Source organism: Epinephelus moara, chromosome 24 (assembly GCF_006386435.1).
Source record: "Epinephelus moara isolate mb chromosome 24, YSFRI_EMoa_1.0, whole genome shotgun sequence".
Classification (NCBI taxonomy): Eukaryota; Metazoa; Chordata; class Actinopteri; order Perciformes; family Serranidae; genus Epinephelus; species Epinephelus moara.
Genome location: NC_065529.1, coordinates 37004099 through 37028661, shown reverse-complemented (window position 1 = coordinate 37028661; position 24563 = coordinate 37004099). Strand labels below are relative to the sequence as shown.

Genomic DNA, 24563 nt, shown 5'->3' with positions numbered 1-24563 from the left:
ATTATTGTAAACAGCTAGCTAGCTAACCGTGAAGCCACCAAATCGCTCAGTCTCCATCTTGAACTACGCCGTGCGGTCACGTGACTGTTCCGGCTCTTTTTTTGTTTGGAGAAACACACAAAGCCCACAGTTATTTATGCCCAGTTATGTCGAGTTTGTGCCCGAGCTGAGAAACGGTTGCCGGTTCGGGTTGTTATAAAAGATAACCGACCGGTGGATCCCAGCATCAGGAAGTACCTTCAGGAAGTAGTTTGCTGCCTTGTTTGAGTGACAGCTGTGCGGTGGTGACAGCCCACACGGGACGGCAGCCCGCAGAGCCGAGCCGATACTCAAGATGGCAGGTAATGGCACTTTTCAAATAGTGTTTTCTTTACTACTTTGGCGCTGTGTTGGCACTTCTAAAGCGGTATTGTGGACTTCGGAGTCTAAATATTTAAAATAGCGGCTCCTGCTTTGCTGCATTTGTGGTATTCTCAGGCAAAGCGCTAGCCAAGGCGAGCCAAGTCAAGCGAGAGGACTGGACAAGCCTTGTTAGCAAACTTAGCACCGCTAGCTAGCTATAGCTAACGAAAGCTACTCATGGGTATCGAAATGTAGGACTTCGAGGCTACATTTAAACACACAACTACTCAGTATTTGTAGATGTTATTTTAAGTCACCACTGTCGTCATTAGTTAGACAGCACCACATGCTTTCAGCCGTGTTTATTATCGAGCTGTTGTCATAGCAAAGGCTAGCGAGTTGACCTAGCTAACGTTAGCCGGGTTGCTAAAGTCATTTTCAGCCATAAGCTGACCAAATCCTCCTTTATAGCATAACAAAGGGGAGATGTTGTTCTTTGCTAACATGTTTTAGGGAGTGCTGTTAACCCAGTCGTAACGTTATGTACTCCACACGTAAAACACCACGTTTAATGTGTCTTTTCGGAATATGAGTTGTTTTTATATTTGGAGCACATTCCCCTGCATGCCCAGCTGTAAACACTGGCATTAGCCGTCCCAGCACATGCTTCTCCTTCTGGGACTTCTTTCTGGGCTTTTCTCTTGACTGCATTACTCTGAGTTATTGTTCTGCATTCATGGCTGTGTGTTACTGGAAACAAATCAGGAAAGACATATAGCATTATCACGCAAATGTCTGTTAAACTATCCTCTGTACACGTTTGTGTCTATGACATAAGACTGTGTGATAATGGGAAGAGAAACTGGAAGTACCTTTTTTAACCAAGTGTTAGGTTATTCCAGGATAAATCTGATTTAGTCACTGTTTTACACTTACCTTCAGGCAGTACAACAAATAATATGTCCTGATTCTGACCTAACCAACTAGTTTGTTAAGGTGGTTGTGATTTGACTCAGCTGAAGATCAGCTGTATTTAAAATCACCTTAAACACACACATACTATACTTGTGTGTTGTTCCTAGTGTCTGAGTGAAAGCTCTGTGGGATCCAGGAGAAACACCACATTGGACTGCATGATAATGGAATAACTAATGTGCAATTTTCAGCCACACACTGTAGAAATTATTCTGGGTGAATTCTGATTTAGTTCCTGTTTTGTAGTTTTCATTTAAGCAGTAAAGTTGGCTACATGATCCAACAGATTCTGAATAGTTTAGTCAATATGATTGTGGTTTGATCTAAAGGAATTTACAGTAGATAAGTCAGTTTTATCATAATTGATCTCATGCAGGGAAATTGAGATGCCACATTTGCATGATATAGATAAGCAACTTTACAAAAACTACATTGTTAACATCTGTTAGATTTAGAAGGAAACGTGAAACAAAAAATTAAAATTAAAATAAGCGTACTAAATGCTCTATTCACCAAATACAAATGGCTCCAACAATAGCGCCAAACAATTGAGGACACAAGAATCTTGGTATAAAAAATTGCACCTCAGGGAGTGAAGTCAGGTGGTTAAGTGTCTCATGTCTGCAAAAAGTATGAAGACATACACAGATAGAGTCAAACGCAGATATACAATAGAAAAGCTCCGACACACTCAGGGTGCAAAATTAACTTTTTTGCCCACAAGCCAAATCGCTAGTAAATGTTCAAATTTTACCACCCATCCAGTAGTTTACCATTTTTTTTATTAATTTTTTTTTATTGTATTTATTTATTTTTGGCTCGTGAATGAAGCACATCTGCCACTTTCATATTTCACCAGCATATGGCTTGTGGATGGTGCTAATTTGTACCTTGCACGCACTGAAATCAGAGGTTCTTTAACTTTTTATTAGCAGCATTTGGACCCACAGGTCTTTCTTGGGTTTATACCTGCACAAAAGTGTATATACAACAACATAATCACTTAATCACATTCACTTTGTGCACATGACACCCCTAGATTATTTCTAACTTATTGACCAGATGAACTGCATGTGTTTAAAAGAAAAGTAACTGAGACATAATTTAGGATACAGCAAGAACATTGCGTTCGTATTTACTGACTTGTTTTGGTTTCCTCCTCTAACACGTCACGTCACTGACAATGACGTACTTTCAGTTTTGCAAAATGTTTTATCAGCGAGACCACAGCGATTTATTGTCAATCTTACTGAAGGAGACTTTGTCCCTTCTTGGTAATTGTCCGTCTGTAAAACCTGCCAACACAGAACTCCTTTCATTTTGTAGTGGGAGTGGTGTATAGAGTGATGGTATGTTGATGACATGTTTACCACCATGGATTCTCCCTCTAACTGCCTTATCCTTGCAGGTCTATCTTTATACTTTGAAGATGGCCATGACGATCTGGATGATTGTGAGTACTTTGATTATTTTAATTTGTTAATAAAACCCACATTGAACAATACCTGTATCGATGGATTTGTTTATTGTAAACATGTGGGACTTTGTTTTCCCTCCCTTTAGCAGGGAGGTATATGGAAGTGTCCCCTTTCAGGGCAACCCCAGTCACCCATGTGAAATATAAAGCTGTCATCAGTATTTCAAGGTTTTACGCATGCTATTATTAGCCGTCATACAGGCCGACATTCCCTGTTGTCTGCATTAGCGAGGGCAATGAAACAGTGTTTGGATCCAGCTGCAAAGCCAGTGTGTGTTTATGGTTGGAACATTAGATGGGATAATTAGTTAGACTTGAGGTTTTCTGCTTTATTCACACATCGGCGGGTCCTCGCTCCTTACATTTAGCCTGACTCAGTTTCTTTAACACGGCACTGTGTGACGACTGCGGTGCATCTGTCAGCATCCTCATTCAGATGTTTTGTTTTTGTAGGCATCAGTTGTCTGCTGCAGAGACAGTTCCAGTTTGTGTGAATGTAAAACGATTTTTCTTTCCATCCCACAGTTGGATTTGATGACTATGGATCAGAGTGCGACGGCATCCGCATCACAGCCTTCCTCGATGCAGGACAAGACAACCTGACTCCTCTGGGGAGGCTAGAGAAGTATGCCTTCAGCGAAAATGTTTTCAACAGGTAAGTGGAGCACTGTGGTCAGGGTGTTAACTCTTAACACACAAAATGCTAAATATCGAACATTGGGATGTTCATGGTTGGTTTCAGTTTGAGGGGATGCACTGTAAAACTAGTGCAATGTATATACAGAGATGTGTGTTGTAGGGGAGAAAACATCAGGTGTTTTTGACCTGCTACAGCATCAACCAGAACTCAGATTACTCTTTATTAGCATTTTCCAGCTGTTGGTAGCCTGCTTTCGGAGATAAAATGACACAAAACTTGCCTGCAACTGGGGCTGAAAGTAGAGGTATCTCTACAAAGCTTAGATAGAATAACTTTTTGTCATATTCACAGATACTGTCACTACATCCACGAAGTATTGTATGAGACTGATAGTCTGTGAAAAATGGTGTCCCCCCTCCTACACCTCGAAAGGCACTTGCTAGAATCTACCACAGTGCACCGAAAACAGCCAGTGATAGCCTAAAATAACCAGTGAGAGTCGAGGAGCCTCTTTCGCAGCTGTCAGTCATGTCACTTTGTGAGCTGTAGTCAAACTTGCAAACTAGACACCACTGATCAAATATAAATCAAGACTTACTGCATGGCCTATTTATCACCTCAGAAGTTTCAGAAACATATTTTAGTGTACTGTTTAGCTGTAAAATGCAAATGTTTGTGACCTGGCATGTGAGTCACGCTCTGTTTTAGCTCATTTGTTTTTCTAAAAGGTGCTTGGGTCTCAAACGTTGTCATTTTACAGCTAAACAGTGCACGAGTAAAATCTGTTCCAGGAAACATTTGCATTAGAGATAAGCAATGCAGTAACTGAATCTTAATTCATTTTTGATCAGCACTGCTTGGTTAGACAGTTTGACTGCAGTTCATGAGCAGAGATTGACATCACTGACAGCTACGTTAGAGACTCCGCGGCTCTGATTGGTTGTTTTGGTTCATGTGCGGTAATGCCATTAGAAGCAATACGAGGTGGCAGAGGAATATGATTTATTTACACATTACCTGTCTCATGTACTGTCATGTCATGTCTCATATAATATGGTGACAGTATCAGCAAATTTGAGTTAAAAGTTATTTTTATAACAGTTGACAACTAAAGCTTTAATTCAGCCACTGTCTCCTTTCTTGACCATGGCCGTGTCCACGCAAATACCACCAAATTTTTCTACCAGAAAGAGGGTGAATACATTTTTTTCTTTTGGCATTTTGGTGTAGACGCCAAGCTTGTGGTAAATAATGAAAGTGAGCAGAACCCTGTTTGACATGTGAACAGTGATTTCAAATTCATTTGCAGTCAAGTAGACGCGTCCTTATCTTGATGATTTGTGTTGAGAGCATTATGCTGCCCTTAGCGACAAGCAACAAGGAAACATCTGCAACTTAGTGGAACTTCTTATCAAGGAAACATCTGGCAAATGGCTCAGAGGTGTCACTTCTTGTACAGAAAGTGGTGATGAAGATGTAGCCAGATTACCTAGTCAAACTCTACCAGGAAACTGATCAGCCATAATTTAGCTTTTGTGCCAAATTAAGTCCATTTTTTGGTTTGTATATTGTTTTATGTAAACAGCATAAAATAAAAAGAAGATTGATTGTTAGATTCTTCACTTAATGTTCATTAATTGCAAGGAAATTATTGCTGAAAGGTTTTATGGCCCAAACAAGCTGTGGCATAATGTTGCACAATAATACATTGTTATTATATGACGTTCTGTTCTTCATATTCACTCTATAAATTGTATTGAGTAGTGCCTAAATTGTATCACAAACCCCACGTTGGAAAATTTGAATGTGAGATTAACATATCATCCGATCTCAAGTCATCGCCAGATTTTTTTTTAAGTCATCTGTATGGCTATCTGCATTCCTTTGCATTTACTAATCAAATACCTGCTTTAACTCTGTAGTGCAGGAATGCAAAAAGGCTTCTGTTGAGCCATGGGTGAATGGTTTCAGTCTAAATATAGCGATAGGTTGACAATAGTAGCCCTATTGTATTGTAGCTTTTAAGCTATGAATGATGACAAATTTCGGTGTATGCTTATTTATGTATTTTGGGAGATTTATAATGTGTATTTTGATGTGGTACTTTCTGGGTAGTGGGTAGTAAAAGCCTGCCAGATGGCCTCAGTGTATTAAAGTCCTCTGCAAACATTTAACAGTGCTCCGTTGTCCCCACACAAATGTGTTTAGTCCCTGTCTTCATGCTTTTCATGCTCAGCTTCGCAGGGTTCAGGCCCTCCCATCATCTCTAAGTACATGGGTGTGTGTGTGTGTGTGTGTGTGTGTGTGTGTGTGTGTGTGTGTGTGTAATGCACTTGACAGCTCTGTCAGGGCTGTGTGTCACGCTGTGTGCATTCAGCACTTGTAGGTATTGGCAGGCAGTCTACTAACTTGACGCTCCTGTTGCTTTCTAGGCAAATCGTGGCTCGCGGCCTGCTTGATGTGCTTCGAGAGTTCAGTGACAATGAAAATGACTTTATCAGTGTCATGGAGACAGTTGCCAGAATGTCAGAAGACGGAGGTAGATGCTTTTTCCTTTTCACCATGTCATGTCTCTCGATGATTCAATGTTTTTTTGACTGTGGTTTCTTCCTATTTTTTTTTACTCTTTATGAAATGCAGTAGAGAGGCAAAGTCCCTCCCTTTCCACTATCCCCCCATGAGACCTTACTTTGGAAAAAAAAATATATGTAGGGCATTCAACGGTGAGAGACGAATAATCATTTGATCCTGTTTGAATTGTGCCATGAATTACACATTTGATGTTTGCCAATTTAAAACATAATTTTGCAAGTCAAGAAAGTCGCCGTTTTTGTTTTTTTTTGGTGTGTGTGTAAAACCGCTCAGTGAACTACATCTCTCCTCTCACACAATATACATCACCAACACCAACATGGCTGTTACCTTGGCAACTTCACTCTGTTCTTCCATAACAGAGGATTACATATTAAAAGAGGTGAAATCATTACAAGTCTGGCCATGTTGAGAGCTGAAGCTATGCGAAACAAGAGGTAGACATGTTGCTCGTGTGAGATCATCCTAGTACGAAACACACTTCAGCTTCAGCAAGGTATGACATCACCTATGCTGCTTTTGTTTGTGTAGTCTTGCTAATTACATATTTTCACAGTCTCATACTTAAATAGTTTTACAACAGACTGCGACTTTCTTGACATGCAAAATGATCTTTTAAAGTTGCAAACATCATGTGTGTTATTCATGGCACAATTCAAACAGGACCAAAAAATGATTTGTCTCTCTACTATACGTCCACGGGGAGGAGAGGAACTTTGCCTCTCTGTTAAAGTCTTTCAGGATTTAATCTTAACATGGTTGCACGGACAAATCCCTTGTTGCACTGTAATTCATTATTCATGATTTTACATTAAGCTCATACATTAATGTGTGTACTCAGAGCCCACAGTACGAGCCGAACTGATGGAGCAGGTCCCCAACATTGCCATGTTCTTACACGAGAGTCGGCCCAACTTCCCGGCAGCTTTCTCAAGATACTTGGTACCCATTGTAGTCCGATATCTCACGGATCCAAATAACCAGGTGGGATTCAAATTGAGAGATAGCTCATTTTTACACTTAAAACAACAATATCTACTCCTATTTTTTGTTTGGTGTTCATTTTCTGAGAGCTCTTTATCTCAGCTTTTAGGAAATTGGAGTTCACTGTCCAGGTTTTTAACATCCTCTCATCTTGTTCAGGTGCGGAAGACCAGTCAGGCGGCGCTGCTTGTTCTGTTGGAGCAGGGCCTTATCTCTAAAGCTGATATGGAGACCAAAGTTTGTCCTGTTCTGCTTGAGCTCACAGAACCCAGCAGTGACGACGACTACAAAATCGAGGCAGTCGCTGTAAGAAACCCTTCTTCTATTTATTTGGTTTGCGTAAGAGATTTAATTAAAGAAATAGGCTGTGATTTATTATCAGGGAAATGGGCTTGAATAAAACGTACGTGAAACCACAAGGTACAGGACAAAACTGCAGAGAGACACAGTGGATTTCTTTTATTGCTTTACTGCGATCAGTCCGTACCTTTATCTGATCCAGTCACCTGTCAAAAATAAAAAATGGCCTCTGATTTGATGGATGCCAGCAGAGATTCTTTTTGACTTGTATAAACTGTGATTTGTCATGTGTTATTGAACTGTCAAAGTTTTTTAAAAGTCGTTAATGCAAAAGCTCAAAGCTGATGTGAGTAATATTTGCGTTCTATTATATTTAGTTTTATTTGCTCACTTAACGTTATTCAGATCAAGTTTTGTCAAGTTTCAGCCTCCTGAAAAACACACTCGCACTCACACACAAGCTGCCTCTTTCCATCTCTACTCTTAATACCTCGATTGTTTCCCTCAGTCGCACATTTTTTCAGCTTTCCGTGAAGCTTTCAGTTCAGATATTCAGCTGGTTTTCCTTCATCGGTGCAGGATAGTTACACAATTGAAGCACAGACCGGCTTGTGATGGCACTAAATGCTCTCCATACGTCTCCTCTTACAGATCATGTGTAAAGTCGTCACCATGCTGAGCAAAGACACAGTGGAGCATCTATTGCTGCCACGCTTCTGCGACCTGTGCAGTGACGCCAGACTCTTTCAAGTTCGCAAGGTAACGACTTCCAAATCATTTTCACCTCCTCCTTCACCTCAAAGGTCAAGATACTTCTTAACAGTCTGAAAGTACTAACGATTTTAACCTACAAGGAAGAGCTGTGACTGGAGTCGAATTGGATAAATTCAATAACACTGAGAGTCAGCCTTAATTCTGTTTTGTGCATCAGCGACACTACGCTGTTGTTTTCTGTGAGGAATGTTAATTCTCTGGTGTAACTGGTGCCAGCTGGAGAGGGGTATTTAGGAGCTGCAAATGTGGTCAAACATTAATAATTTTTTGAGCTCTTTTTCTGCCACAGTGTAATCCCCCTTTTCTCTGAGGCCAAACTTCAAAAAGTTCATTAATGTTTTTTTGCTGCTTTATCCCAGAAGCTCAAATAAGTTTCCGAGCTGCCCAGAGCTGCTCTCAATAAAACTACAAATCCGTATTTCACACCGTGAAAAAATTAGGCGCTCCCATTACAAAGAATTCAGAAAATACAGTGGCCTCAGGAAAAAAATGCTTCAGCGAACACTGCCCCTGTTATCTATCTGCCCCTTCACTAGAATTATTAATATTCCTATTAACTAGCACTCTTTTAAGGAGCCATCTGTAACCTTGTTATCAATGGTTAAAAAGAAATGTTATAGACTATTTATTTAACACTTAAACTCTGACTTGTTGTTGATTAGTTTGGTTGTACAATTTGTTCCAGGTCTGTGCAGCCAACTTTGGAGAGTTTTGTTCTATTGTGGGTCAGGAGGCCACAGAAAAACTACTGGTGAGAAGCTCTTCTTTTTCTTTGACTGAAAAATCTTAACCCACAACCCCATTCACATCTTCATTATGTAACATGTGTAACACTAGTTTCCTTTGAGAATTTCCTGAGGTGTGATTGCATTGTAGGTAAAGTGCTGCCCTGTTACTTCACCGTGTGTTGCATTTTGCTTCCCGTGAATGAGTCCATAGTTTCTTTGCACCCCTGCTGTTAATAAATCCCTTCACAGTTCAAACACTAAAAGTGAGTTTCAAGTTGTACTGACTCGGTTTTGTTTTTTAGATGCCCAAGTTCTTCGATCTGTGCTCAGACAGTCTGTGGGGCATCAGGAAAGCCTGCGCAGAGTGCTTCATGATGGTCTCCAATTCCACCTCTCCAGAAGTGCGACGTGCAAAATTGTCCCCCCTGTTTATCAGCCTCATCAGTGACCAGTCTCGCTGGGTAAGAGACGTACACGTACTTACAAACGCACACAGGAACATTTGTATTGCATAAAATGACAAGAACATTTATGTGTAACTTCCTTTGTACTAGAAACATTTTTGTCCTCACCACTGTGCACATCTTGTTCCTTTTTTCATACAGCTCAGTAAAATGTTAAAATAAGAAACTGGTACTCTGAAATTGAATGAATTTGTACAGAGAAAAAAATATATGATAGAGACAAAAAAGGTGGCAGTAATGTTGCTTCCACCCATGCTACCACTTAGCACATTTCTTAAATTTACTTTATTTATTTAAAGTTTCTTTAAAGATTTATCAGTTACCTTACCAAATATTTATCCGTCTGCAATCCACATGAACCGCTTCCCACATCGGCATAAATTAAATCCACCACACAGCACTTATTTAGTAAGAAAATATAACTCTTTTAAAGCTGGTTCACCTGTTACTCCTGTTATTTCCTCCTGCCAAAACAGTGGTGAATAACACCACGAGCAAATGCCAGGGGTTGAGATATTCTTAAAATAAAATTATGACTGGTGTGTTAACTGCATGCCAAATTAATCAGAGCACATAAAGACAAATTGCCTCCTAAGTTATTAGTGGAACCATTTAGAGGGCTGTTTTTTAGAAGGAGTCTGTTGCAGTGCTCACACCACATAAAACACACCAGTTTCAGAAAACTTCACAGAGAACAACAAGGCCAAACGGCATTACCGATCTGTTTTAACTGAATATTCTCTGGTCCAGCTCAGCTAAAAATACAAAAAACACAAAATCCGCACATTGGCATGTCATTCACTATTGAGCCTGTTTGTAATTGGTACCGACATTGCTTTCACTTCACCTGTTCAACTGACTTTAGCAGTTTAGGTAACAGACACTTGACTTTCCTGCTGTTACTTCAGGTGTGAACAAACCACAGACACTTGCCTTGTTGAAGCTTGAAGGGTGTCAGTGCACTTTCTGCATCCGTGTGTGTCCACATGACATGGAAAAAATGACATGTATATTTTGGCATCCACCCGTGTCCATGGGGGTCCATGTGGAGCCCAGAATGTATGACACGCAGACAGTGTGCACAGATGAACATGTGTGATCTTGTCTGTGACTTCAGACACCCGCTGTACTATAAACAGATCTGCATGCTGTTTCACTGTCAGTGTCCGTGTACTATTTCAGACTCAAAATCATGGCGCCCCATGCAATTAATCCTCTTCATGAACGAGTTAAGATCCTGAGCAGATGAAGACGATTGGCTTTATAGTTCTGATAAATCTCTGTCGTCATGATGACACTGACCGATTGCTCTCTGCTCCACTTTCAGGTGCGACAGGCTGCCTTTCAGTCTCTGGGGCGTTTCATATCCACCTTTGCCAATCCCTCCAGCACAGGCCTTCACTTCAGAGAGGACGGCTCCCTACTAGAGGTCCCCAGGTGTACATTGGACAGGTAAAAACAACACATTCATTTACAGCTGTTGGTTTACATCAAAGAATGATGTTTAAAAGCAGGCCAAACCTTGACAGACATAGTGTTATTTCATTTTGTGAGCCCTATTATTTATGCTCACGCACTACTATAACAATAGACTGTGGCACTACATGAATTTAAGTTTGTGTTTGCACAGACATGGGTTAAAGCCTTGCATCATAAGTCCGATGAATCATGGTCATAATTCAGTGGGTGTGATCAGGTCAGACCAGATTTTTCTTTTTGTTAAAAGGTTTATCTGCAGGAACAGGGAAATGAAAGGGAGTTGACACTCCTTTTTACCCAGAAAATCACGTCACCTTTACTTTGTAGAGTTTGAAATCTACTCTGAAATGCTTCAGTTAACACTCTAAGTATGTTTGACCAATGCTGAACTAGGGTTTGCGGTTTGTTTCTGTTTAAAACTCAACAATGGTGAGCTTAGAAGCTGATGGAAAATTTAGCTAGTGGCTCTGGGTAGTGCAGCTGGTGCTTAAAGTTCCCCTCCACTCAAAAACCTGCTTTTCTCATGTTATGTCCCCCAAAATATCTGACCCTCATTATACTAAATTGCATCTGTGTAAAGTTTGTCACTCTGCTGAAGGGGGCAAAGTCTGTACTCTCTAAAATGTGAGATTCAGACTTATCCCAAGCAAACTAGATTAGCTTCATCACTAACATGGAAGCTAGTAGCTGTCTAAGAACGGACTAATTACACATAATATAAAAATCTCTGCCAGGCAAAATATATCTTTCTGCAAACTTGGATTACACTTCTGGTATATAGTTGACCCTTTTCAGTCCCTTTTCGTGTTGTGCTCCAGTCATAGATGAGCAAACATGGTGCCCGACAGAACTACGCCAAATGTGTGCTAGGCTTGTCTGTGTTGAAAAGATAACTAAATTTTGAAGATGGTTAGAAGATGTGACTGGGGGACCTGTAAAAGCAACACTCGACACATTACATTTTTGTCACAGTCTTCACAGACACATTATGTTGTGTATAGTCAAATGTTAAGTTAGCGAAGTTAGCAAAAGACTAGCTAACTGGAGGAGTTGGCCTAATGTCAGATCACCAGTGTCAGCCAGAATTGCTTCCTTTTTATTTCTGTGGTCACGTTAAAGAGATTTTTAAGATGACATGAATTAATTTTAGCAAGTGAAGATAAATGCTAACATTTCTTTGTTTATTACTTGCTGCTCTAAAGTCACTTTTGGTGTTACTTATTTGGATATGACGGCCAACATCCCAGTGTGAATATATCCTTCTGTCACATAATGCAGTCCTTGCTGTTGGCTCCTTGAAGCTATGTTGTCTGACACCCAGAAATAAACACTGCAGCATCTGGCTAAACTGATTTGGCGTTGCCAGTTTGGTGTCAACATGACTCCTCATATGAGTCTGGGTCAGACTGAGGCTCAAACATGTATGGCTGAATCTCTCAGATATTTTCTTTAACACTTGCCATCTTGATGCACACTGCTCTTTCACCTGTGAACGTACCGCTTGTAGCAGTGCTGAGTGAGGCACAAGGCCAGATCCAGAATTTCTGAATGAGGGAGAAAGAGCAGATCTGCTTCTGGCCCTTTTTCAGAGTCTTTATTTTACTTCTTTAAGTGGGAAAACCATGTTAAACAAAATATTAATCATGGAAGAGTATTTTTATACACTCTATGTAACATGTCTGTAGAGGGACTTTAACATTTACAGAGATTAATGACAAGATAGAGTACGCCCTCTCTTCTTTGTTCTGTGTTACATGTAAGTAAACCCATACATTCTGTTACTCTCATTTCAGCGACTGCTCCCTAAACTCTCTGAACTGTTCCGACATCAGCAGCTGCCACACAGGAAGAACCATTGCTCACACACCTCCCAACCAGGATGGCCGTGCCACACCGTCCCCAGAGCACGTGTCGACAGCTGACGCAGAGGAAACGCACAACTTCGATGACAACCACACTTCTGTTCCCAGAGAAATGTGCAGCAGCTTCACCAACGTGGTTTCAAACAGCAACACCAGCCCCACGACCACAAACAACGCTAAGAACACAAAGGACACAGAGCAAACAGATGAGAACTTTAACTCTTTCCACTACTGGAGATCTCCTTTACCAGACATCAGTGGGGAACTGGAGATGCTAAATTGTCAAAAGTCAGAGGACGTGATAGAGAAGGAGGAAAAGAAAGAGGAGGATGAGGAGGAGGAACCTGAGTGTCCTGGTTCCAAGTCCAGCCCTGGCAAAGCAACCAGCGACCAGATCCAGAAGGTCTTGGATTGTTTGCAACCGCACATTGATGACCCTGATGTACAAGGTATGTACACACAGCCATAATACTTATGATTACCTGTATTGTTTCGGCAGTATATTAGCATGTAGATTGAGCTGTTCATGTAAATTTTCCTCCAGCTCAAGTCCAGGTGTTGTCAGCAGCCCTGAAGGCAGCGCAGCTCGACAGCCCGGGAGACGACGGCCTGGCAGACGACAGCCTGACTGAGCTGGAGCCAGAAGAGCAGACTGATGACAACACCAGCAGCCCGTCTGTGGAGAGTAAATCTGTGGAGGTTCAGTCTGAGAGCGAAGAGAGTCCCACAGAAGAGGAGCAGCCGATGGAAACTCCTCCAGCCTCGGAGTCGAGCCCTGTCCAGGAGCAAGGAGATGAGGAGACGCAGACAGAGCCACTGGAGGACCAAGAAGAGTCTCCTCCTGACTCCCCGATTCTAGTACGAGACTTTTCAGATCTTTGCAGTGTGTGAAGTCAGCTGTTTGGTAAAGACAGAACAGACCCTTTTTTTCAGGGCCAATACTGACTATTAGTATTTGAGGAAACCAACAACTTTAAAACTGTTATACATTTGCAGTAAAAATGAAAATCGTTGTGTCAAAGTTTAGAATAACACAAACTCCTGTTGACACCGTCTTTGCATGTATCGCACTCTGTCTTCCCTGGTGTTGGTTGAGTGTAATACCTCCATACTGCACTTATAGCGCTTTTCTGTAGTGCATCCCTCACGAGACAGAGGGACAGGGAAAGAATTTGCACTGAAGCTGTGAGGCAATAGATGAAATTTCTTTGATTATGAATCCTATTGTTACTGTACAATTCTCGAGTTTATCAGTGACAGGCTCCAGTCTGGGTTCATCTTTGCCCATCAGAGACACAGCAGCCTTCGCTGTTAATAAGCAGTGACTCATGACGTATAAATAATTAGTGCTGTGGGCGAGACATTGAGCAAGACTGTAGAGTGGTGACTACAGACAGAGAGGTGGTTGCATCAGTTACAGTAGCGCATTTTTAAGTTGGATATCATATTAAAAAAAATTTAAAAAGCTAAATGTTGCAGTCGATTATCGGTCGACTCCTACTCAGTAATTACATATATTAGGCTGGATTTACACTTGATAAAAGGTGTTAATGGGTGTTCTGTAAACCAGCATGTGTAGTTTTTCATTTTTAGCTCAGCATCAGATTTTTCCTACTGATAGCACCATTACAACACTAAGCTGATGCATCACATGTCACCATGATTATTGTGTTTTAAAGACCATGAAAATTTGGTTTCATGTCCTTAGCATTTGCATGCACTCATGAATAACTCAACAATAAAAGTTAAAGTTTTATGAAAGAAACAGGAGTTTGCAGTGGAGTGGAGTTTGCTAAATGTGTGTTACTGAGAAGGAGATTACTGCACGTTCGTTCAAGTTCTACTTTGCCGATTTTCAACCTGGTCTGTGTGTCACCTCAGTGGCACAGGCCAGGTTGAAAATGTGGGAGTGTGTGCAGATGAACGCTGTTAAGGCCCCCCCGCGTCGACATTGCTAGCAACTCCCTGCCAGCGTTGTGAGCAAAAATCTTCCAGATGATGCAAGGCATGTTATCACAGATTTTGAGAGCTCTGATAGCACTGGGGACGTCTTTCAGGGCTCATTTATGCTCTACGTTAGATACGTATATGGACACAGCCAGAGCCTTCGGTCCATACTGTGTGTTTGTTTCATCTGTGTTTGTGCACGTTTTCTAAAAGCTTACCAATACGAACAAAATCTAGTAGTACCACTGGAAATTTTGTGGACAGTGTAGCGTAGTTCAAGCAAGATACGACTATAGGATACGACGAAAACATTTAAAAATGATGGAGCATAACGAGTGGTTGATGTAGTATAAAGACTTGTCCTTCCACATTTGTATTTAGTGGCCTCACAGACAGAAAGGACACATGAAAGTATATGAGCAGTGATGTTTACAATGTTTGAAATGAACATATCTATTTTCAAACTTTAAGGAGTATAAATGGGCCTAAACACTGTTCATCTGTAGACATTCCCCACACTGTGGTGATGCAGACCAGTTTGAAAAACACTATCTTACTAGCTAGTCATAGATCACAGTCCTCACATGGCATCTTTGTTAGCATGTAATTACATATGTATAGGAGGTGTAAGTCAGCTACACTGTAGCCCAAGGCAGGTGACGGCTCTGTAGCTATGCACAGCTGTAAATCTGTCTTTAGGTCTTGTGCATCTACGGAGAATTCAGAGCAGTAATGAGACTTTTAACACTGTTAACATTAAGTGCGTTAGCTTGTTCCCTGATGTGTGTTTGTATTTTCCTCAGGAGTCTGAGCTGATAGAGAGTGTGGAGGAGGAGGGAAAAGACGACTCTGCTCACAGCCCAGTGTTTGAGGATAAGCCCAAGATCCAGGTCAGTCAGCACTTCTCTCATACATCCCCGAAAATATTGATCAGGACCTTACAGTTAATCCACATCGACGTGGATTACTAAATACATCTCCCTGTGTCTTACGATTCCTTTTTGATCATCAAACTATTTGATCTCTCGCTTTGTCTCCAGAACGTCATCCCGCAGCAGCTTTTGGATCAGTACCTCTCTATGACGGACCCGGCGCGGGCCCAGACGGTGGATACAGAGATAGCCAAACACTGTGCCTTCAGCCTGCCGGGAGTAGCACTCACTCTGGGACGACAGAACTGGCACTGCCTCAAGGACACATATGAAACCCTCGCTACTGATGTGCAGGTAGGCACAGAATATGGAAAATATATATTTGATTTGAGTTATTAACCACATGAAGAACTATATATAGGCTGTGGTAGCTTGTTCTTTTATTTTATATAATCATGTATTTGTGTGCAGGACTTTTACATTTCAGTGAACATCCATTACATTTGAGCCCTTGCCAAACAAGTTCACACAGTGCTGATTAAGCCTATCGCTGCCAGGGAGAGCTCTATATTTTGTCAGTATACTGCAGATTTGGTGTCTGGCGTCTGTGGCGACTTTCCCAGCAGGTGATGCGTTTTATGGCAACCAGCCAGAGCGAAAGATGAAAAGATTAATTTATTTGTTTTATGTAAGATTCTGGAGTGGTTGCTCCAAATTAAAAAAGGATGTAAGTCAGAAGAGCGCTCCTGGGGGTGGGGGAGATTCGACAGTGTTTGCGTGATCACTCTCACTGCCAGATGGGGAAGACAAAAGTTCACACTCCAGCTTTAAGGAACTTTTTATTGATATTAAGAAGACATGTTGATTTAAAAACAGCCTTGATAGCAGTGTCTGTCTTGTCTAAAGTGTTTGCCATTGTTGCTATTACTTCACATTGGCTCCAGCTCACAGCTTGACAACGGCAAACCTGTGGTGCTTATTGGCTAAGTTTTAGTCCCCCCGCAGCACTTATTGGATCATTTTTTATTTCAACCCAAGAAGCCACAGTTTGATGCCATGATTCAAAGGTCTGGATTGAAGCATGGAAATTAATTCAGCCCCTAAAAATCTGCCACAAAGTCATTCTTTGTGATCGCTTTATTGAATTACTGTTAATTCAAATGAGTTTTACTGGCATGAATGTTAGCTACATGGTTGCCAAAGCTAAATTACACATTATTGAATTATGTTTAACAAATGAAAACAAAATGGATCCTCACAAGATGATGAATGCACGTTTAACAGGACAATGACACGGTGACATATGAGGCCAGTGTATAACTGTGCTTTAGGGCCAGATAACAATTGAACTTGTGTGTACTTTGGTAATTTCCCTCCAATAGATCAGGTGTTTTCTGTTTGATTGTGCCAGTCTGATGTCGTCCTGATGCTCCTCAGTGTTTGTGTGTCCCTCACAGCTTCTTAAAGCTAACTAGTGAAGCGAGTTGTTGTTTTAAGTTGCTGCCAGAATTTCTCTCAGCCATGTTACTGAGAATCCACAACATCATGCATGTTTTATTTTTTTGTAATGTCCTTGGCTTGACTTGAGTAACTCAGTACTTGTTGTACAAATGCGTTGCTTGAAGATGTGAGCAAGAAAGGGAACTGAACGGAGGGAAACACTGCTTCACTTCACAGCAGCAGAGACAGCGTGACACCACTCGGTCACACTGTGGCTCATTACTTCATCACAGCACCAAATGTCACTGTTGGCATGACAACACTGCAGACTCAGACCAGTCACTGGAGGGGTTCAGATTCTCTCAGTTACATTTTTAAGCTCACAGTTGTCCTGAATTATCAGTAAATATGAATAAACTAACAAGTGGTTGCTTTCGTATTTAAAAAGCAGCCAAAAAGTTATATTATATTTTTACCAGGATACTTGTTTGTTCATTGCTGATGCTTTAATCCTCTTGTTTTCTTTCCCCTCTACCCTCCTCTTCCTCCCCGACCTCAGTGGAAGGTGCGGCGTACGCTGGCTTTCTCCATCCACGAGCTGGCAGTGATCCTGGGAGACCAGCTGACAGCAGCTGATCTGGTGCCCATCTTCAACGGTTTTCTCAAGGACCTGGACGAGGTCCGCATTGGCGTGCTCAAACACCTCTACGACTTCCTCAAGGTGAGACTATAGATTTATACCCTGCTGATTTTGCAAGTAAGATGAATAAGTTTGGTCATGTTTTATAGAGTTTGAGCAATGCAGAGGAGGAGGAGGCTTGTAAGTTTCTGTTTGGCACAAAGGAGGTCTGCACTCTGTGAGATCTTGTAGATTGAAATATTGCTTTGCAAAGAGAACAAGAGAAATAAGCTTTTTGTAGCCTAACAAAAAGCTGTAGTGTGCGGACCTCTTTTGTGCCTGCAGTGAAGTATTTTCTACTTTGCATCTGACTGTTTTTGTCTGGATGTGCACACATTTGATCCCTCGTCTGAAGTTTCAGTTTGGGACATTTCAGCAACACTCTTGGTGATAGATGGCAAAAAGGACTCAGTTGAATTCACAGCTCGGTTAAGATTTGAGTGCACTTTTTTGCAGCCGTTTTGGTTTCTCAGTTAAAGAAGAAAATCAGAGTTGGGTTTGTACTCGATAACTGAGCTGTTTTTTGTGCCTCTTCTTGTTGCAGCTGCTGCACGCAGACAAGAGGAGAGAATATCTGTACCAGCTGCAGGAGTTCATGGTGACGGACAACAGTCGCAACTGGAGATTCAGATATGAGCTGGCAGAGTACGTCTCCTCTTCTTCTTCCAATTGGAAAATAATCACATTTTAGATTTTAACAGACTCTTATATCCAGGCTGACTGATCAGTGTCTTGCTCGTGGACACTGTGACGGCCTGAAGGTTGCTCATGCAGAGGCCCAGACACACCAAACCGACTTAAAAAAGAACTAGCGACAACCACCCCTGTTGCTCATCCAAAAAGTTGCACATGAACACACTGCAAAGACTACAGCAGACAGCCAACGTACTGCGCCTGCGTGAGAGGAAACAACTCTCCACACCAGCAGACAGCTGTAGTCTGTATTTGTCATTCAAATAGGAAAATCGGAAGACTGTCTTGATCCTAGTTAGCCTGTTAGCACATTAACAACACAATCCAATGTTAAAAGAACAGAGCATATACACAGTGCACCAGTAAACAATAACAGAAACCATCATCGAAACGTGTCCGCTACAGAGCTCAATGGCTAAAGAAAAATAATCTTACTTTATGTAACACATGTGGTTCAATCTCACTCCCTCTTGACTTCAGCTCTGTGTTTACTTTCCTCACTTTCATTTCTCTTCTCTTGCGCTGAGCTGAACTGCCAGTCAGAGTGATTTTGATTCACCAACAGGCTCCACCGTCTCTGACACTAATTTAACTGGCTAAATCCGCTAAAAAAACCCAAAAGGGACAACAGACGCTTACTAACGGCCCAGCATTGATTGACACCTGACCGTTAGCTTGGTGTGTTACGGCCTTGACACCGTATATAGCTTAGATTAAATTGTCCGGTGCATTTACTGCCAGTCTCACCTAAACGATTCATTTCCTAATTTTGATTTATGAAAGTATTTTCAAAATGGCAGCTTATTTAGTTTAAGCCTTTTGTATTAACAACATTGCACTTTGTTTTACAGTTAAGTGTGCACATACCCCTCACGCTCTGTCTCTCTGTCCCCCTCCAGGCAGCTGATCTTGATCATAGAGTTGTACAGCCACTACGATGTGTATGACTACCTCAGACAGATAGCACTCACACTCTGCTCTGACAAAGTCTCAGAGGTCAGGTGGATCTCCTACAAACTGGTGAGTGTACGGTATTGACTTTTTTTTTAATGCCAGCGCAGGGAACATCTGATGACAGATGGTTTAGGTCACAAACGGGAAATGAGTCACGCTGATGGATGATGTTCGGTACGTGTTGCGGGTATGTGATAAAGTAATGCCCTGACAGATGGTCATGTTTGATCATCTTACCTTGGCTGCAAAGTGTCTGGAGTCTGATCACGTAGTCACCCAGAGGGCTCTTTTACACCTGCTAAGTTTAAGTAATAGTTTTGGGTAATTCTCTTTTTCCTCAAGGCCGAGAAATCTTACTGATTAGATGAGCAAAGACTGAGCTGGCTGTTCAGTACAAAATATATAAAATATATAAATTAGCCCTTTAGCTCTTTATCAAAATAATCTGTAGATGTTTCTCATGTGAACAGCTTATTTGGGATATTGTTTTTGTTTTGTTTTCAGCTTGTTTGTGTTTCTTTTTTGTCCCACATGCTTTGAATATGCCGAACTGGAAGATGTTTATACAAAATTTCTTGTAATCACATGGGGATGGGCCGAGTGACTTGGTGTGACACAGAAATACAAAAGAATGGATCATAATAATTAATTCATTTTATGACAAGAGGAAGTTACCGCACCCTTCCAAGAAATGGCGTGGCACGTAATCGACCATAAAAGCATAACCTCTCATTTTAACAATTGTGCAATCTTCTCATTTAACTCGCCAAGAAATTGAATGAGCGTATTTCTTAAAATGTTGAACTGTTTCTTCAAATGACAGTGTGACATTTTCAGGCTATGCATCGATCATTAAAGCTGCTGCAAACAGCGCCTCGTCTTACCATCTCATATGTTTTTGCTCATGTTCTGTTATTCTGTTGTTGCTCCAATGTCCGCCTCTGAAAGTCCTGATTTTTATGAGTGTCATCACCTCTTGTGTTCTCAGGTTGTAGAGATCCTCCAGAAGCTGTATGCATGTGGGGCCGATGATCTGGGCCTGAATTTCATCAACGAGCTCACCGTCAGGTTCTGCCACTGTCCCAAGTGGGTGGGGCGACAGGCCTTTGCCTTCATCTGCCAGGTCTGTAGCTCTGATCTCACTTTTCTTAAACAGCAGCTCCTGCATTCACTCTACCTGTTTCTCACCTCCATAATTAACTGTGTACGTCTTTGATTGCTTGTCTGACAGTTGTCTATAATGTGATACAATGCTGCTAAATCATCCTCGCTGAATGCTGCACGATTCCCCTCCTCCTGTGTTGGCTAGCTGTCTTTAACAAAAGCCTGTCTGTGTCCGTGTATTCTCTGTAGGCCATAGTGGAGGAGGACTGCATGCCCATGGATCAGTTCGGCCAGCACCTCTTGCCCAGCCTGCTTAGCCTCTCCTCAGACCCAGTGGCTAATGTCCGTGTTCTGGTGGCCAAGGCTCTACGACAGAGTGTCATGGAGAAAGGTAGAGTGGAAATAAACTAAATGTCTGATGCTGTCTTTTAAATGATGCGCTGGCCTTTTCAAGGGTTTCATTGGCAACAAAAATTCGAAGTCTCTCAATACTTTTCCAATTTTCCGTTAGTTAGTTTTACATCTTTGAAAGCAGTACATAGATATATAGTTTCATTTTACGGTTTCATGGCTAAATGAAACAGCTGAGTGCTGTAGTGGTCAGCAAATATTAGTCAAACAGGATTAAACTGTATTTGTTCGGGACTGTTTTATGCAAGTATTTGCGCCAGCAAGAGGGTGAATGTGGGATCAACTCTATGTTCATCATAAATTAAGGAAATGTCACCCAGTGTAATTGTCTTTGCAGACGGGGGGCGATTGACACGCCTGTAATTCATTTTCAGTGACAGGCAGGTCTTACAGTTTGACAGGCGAAGCTACAAGCGAGCGCCCGTGCGTGCCTCAAGCACACACCCGCCCACTGCCAGAACTGAATTGTCTTTAAACTTTTTTCTACTCAGCATGCAGTACAGATCGTTCCCTGAGATAGTTAACTGTTTTCTAAACAGCTATCCAGCCTGATTTTGACATGGCGGAGCATGTTCGAGAAGATATATTTAGTTGTACCGAGGGTTGGGTACCAAGCTCTGTACTTTTTTAGGAGAACTGACCAAATTACATCAGTACCACTGAGTACTAGTTCACGTTAAATTAATCTGTGCCAAATTTCGGCACCTGAGAGCACATCTGACTGACATAGACTGGAGGTGGAAGTGCTGCAAAGCGCCCCAAAGCCTGGAAGCCGGTTATTAAGCCCCGAGGCTGGCAACAGAGCTTCGCGGAGCCACTGGGTTCAACTTTAGACAGGAGGCGGAAACACCCCCAAGCCAGGAAGTTGGCCACGGCACCCCACGGCTGCTCCATTGGCTCCTAAGCGAGCCAAAACTATCGCTGCAGCACCGACCTGCCACTGTAGTTTTGCCATCTGGTCTATTTTCTTTTCTGTATGTATTAATAGCTTTTTATCACTGCTAGATGAGCAGACACTCATACACACACAGGCTCACACAAGCAGACAGAGACGGAAGACGAGCTCTGTGTGTGATTGGAAAAGAGCAGACTCACAAAATGAGACAGAGTATACAGGCGAAGTGTTGCTTACCAATTGAAAAGACCTTATCAGTGTGGTCTACGGTCCAGAGGAATGATATATATGAGGCTTTGAATACAACGAGGAGAGAATATGCCTCTAACACATGCTCTGCCTCTTCTCTCTATTACACTCATCCCGTAGCATCTTCTGGTTGGTTTTTACTTGAACTAACAGAGTCTTGTGTTTTGTAACCAGCTTACTTCAAGGAGCCCGGCTGTGCCTACTCTGACGAGCTGGAGGAGACTGTGATGGCTCTGCAGTCCGACAAGGACCGGGACGTCCGCTTCTTTGCCAGCCTGGACCCCAACAAGGGCTTGATGGAGACGGCTCCCTTGATCTAGCCTCCGCCTCCCCCCCGAGTCCCATCACAGCCCACCTGCCTGTCTACCTACCTGTCTGTCTGACTGATGCACAGTCGGCGTAACCTGCAACACCAGCACCTGACCAGATCCCCGACCACTCGCCTGCTGGGCAGACCTGCACCAACGACCACTTGAGAATCATGTCAGACGATCGATATATAAAAGTATGAGCATGCTCAGACGACACAGCGCAGTCTCTGGTTGGGCACCACATAGCGCACATTGCATTCACAACACAAAATGCATACCTGTCAGAGTTCTCAGCAAATGAGCAGGACTCAGAGGGCAGCTGCACCACTTTGTGGGAGCTGCCGTATTCACGCCTGAACTCTTTTTCCACCCTCCACCCTCCTCCACACTAACATCCCTCCCCAGTCACAGACTTGTAAAACTACAACGGGCTGTTTCTCTCCAAAGCTAATTGTAAGCTTGATATAAAATTGCTGAATTGATTTTTTTTTTTTTTTCTTAATGCTTCTTTTTGTGGATTTCTTAACGAACAAGCGGGCGAGGCCTGCCTGACTCTGACGTGTGCACTAACTCAGGGGGACTCAACTGAACCTAAACAGCATTATTAGCTTACACAATAAGCAGCAGCTCCTGGATCCCTGGTGACAAAAAACAAACAAACTCCAGCTGTCTGAGCAACAGACCAGCCAAACCAAGTAGCTCTGCTGGTGTCTCTCTCGCCTCATTTCCTCTTAAATGCCTCCGTTGTCTCTGATGTCCTTTTGTCTCCCGAGACGTCCTCTGGGTTATCGTCTGCCCCCCTCCCTCCACCTTCTCTCTTTTCTCTCTGCATTTCTCCACCTGGTCTTCATGGACCACTGAAACCACTACTGCACAGAAGGAACAGTGATTCTGCCATTCAGCGTTAACTCTTGATTAAAACCATATCTTTTTGAACCCCCCCCCCCCCCCCCCCCCCCCCCCCCCCTCCGTGTCTGTTTACCAAAAAATGTGACACAACGTGTCTCCCAAACGGCAGGAGACTAATGAAATACCTCTGTGTGGATACGACTGGCCAGTGTGGCGTACATGTAGAGGGACATCCGCGGTTCAAACAGGCTCTGAATGTCCTCTGACTAAAACATCTTAACAAAGGGCTCATGACGAAGTGACACAGGGTGACTCAGAAAGAAGAGGAAGAAAGAAAGCACACTGTTGGATTATGCATGTCCCCCCCACCCTCCCCTCCCCACCTCCTGTTGTGTATAGTCTATTCCAGTTCCTTAAGGTCGACCTCCTGATGTTGAATTATGTGACCATGGTAGCGTTCAGTGGATCTGACTGACCAGTTGTACAGTAGGATATAGGAATGGCTGTGTGACGAGACTGAACGAGAGCTGATCATTGTTTCCGTCTCGGTGGAACGATTTTTAAAGTATGAGGTCTCTCCACATTTTGCAACTCTTTTGTACAGTTTAAACCTGTGGAAAACGGTTTGTGTTTATGGAACCAAGGCCAGTGTAGTCGGGTTTTTACCCATCGAGACGTGAGTGCGTGCGTGCGTGTGTGTGCGTGTGAATATTGGGAGCAGTCACCAAGTCACTTTTTGTAGTCTCTCGAACTCGTTTGTTCCCCTCTGTTGTAAATGGTAACCCCTCTTTTTTTTTTTTTTTTTGAACATAGACATAACTTGAGAACTTAAGCTGATTGTGGTGTGTGCTGTGCATCTCAAGTCTTTCTTCCTTCGAAAGGAGAGCTCACCGCGGTAATGGCGGTGTCTACTCATCTCGTCTGTCTGCGACTTGTGTCCATCTCATTTTTTATGTAGTAGAACAGTTAATATATACATTTTATGAAAATTATTTTTCTTTTCAATTATGCACCACTGTTCAAAGATTTTATATCCTAACTTTACAAAATTTACAACCTTTGTAATATTCAATGGTTTCTTTTAAAAAGACATTTTATGTAATGTTATTTTTAGTATTCTGTAATTAAAATGATGAAAATTAGTGTATTGTGCTCACGTTTTGTGTTATTGATCACTGCGGGTCAGTCGGCTCTAATAGAGAAGGATGTAGCTGCTTGATTATAACAGAAAAATATTTTGTAATTTAAAGGTCCAGTGTGGAGGATTTAGGGGCTTTTTATAGGCAGAAATGGAAAATAATAGGTGATTAATAACAGTTTTCTTTATTCACCTAAAAATAAGAATTTATATGTTTTTGTTACCTTAGAAAGAGATGTTTATAGACAATTTTAAGGCATTTTTAGTTGTTCCACTTGGACTTCTGGTCCAGCCACTACCTCAGGACGACAGCATATGAAACGGTGAACTAAAATGCACACTGGGAAATAGTGAAATTAGTTTTAGGCCTGTCCCTCTCAGTGTAGGATGTTTCCTCTGACAAA

General features: G+C 42.1%; 1 protein-coding gene across 2 annotated transcripts; it reads left to right on the top strand.

Annotated features, from left to right (window-relative positions):
- Positions 1 to 247: 247 nt before the first annotated feature.
- ppp4r1l (protein phosphatase 4, regulatory subunit 1-like) lies at positions 248 to 24163 on the top strand. Of its 2 annotated transcripts, XM_050037313.1 has the most exons (20): positions 248 to 341; positions 2726 to 2770; positions 3320 to 3449; positions 5867 to 5973; positions 6868 to 7010; positions 7170 to 7316; positions 7962 to 8069; positions 8770 to 8835; positions 9115 to 9273; positions 10604 to 10728; positions 12549 to 13066; positions 13162 to 13475; positions 15368 to 15454; positions 15605 to 15790; positions 17436 to 17597; positions 18100 to 18200; positions 19148 to 19268; positions 20191 to 20325; positions 20556 to 20697; positions 22036 to 24163. In XM_050037313.1, exons 1-20 carry the CDS (start codon positions 335 to 337, stop codon positions 22179 to 22181), a joined length of 2949 nt encoding a protein of 982 aa, XP_049893270.1. In that variant the 5' UTR covers positions 248 to 334; the 3' UTR covers positions 22182 to 24163. The 2 variants fall into 2 exon arrangements, with proteins under 2 accessions (XP_049893270.1, XP_049893269.1); XM_050037312.1 differs by lacking the exon at positions 248 to 341 and having other exon boundaries at positions 2680 to 2770.
- The last annotated feature ends 400 nt before the right edge of the window (positions 24164 to 24563 follow it).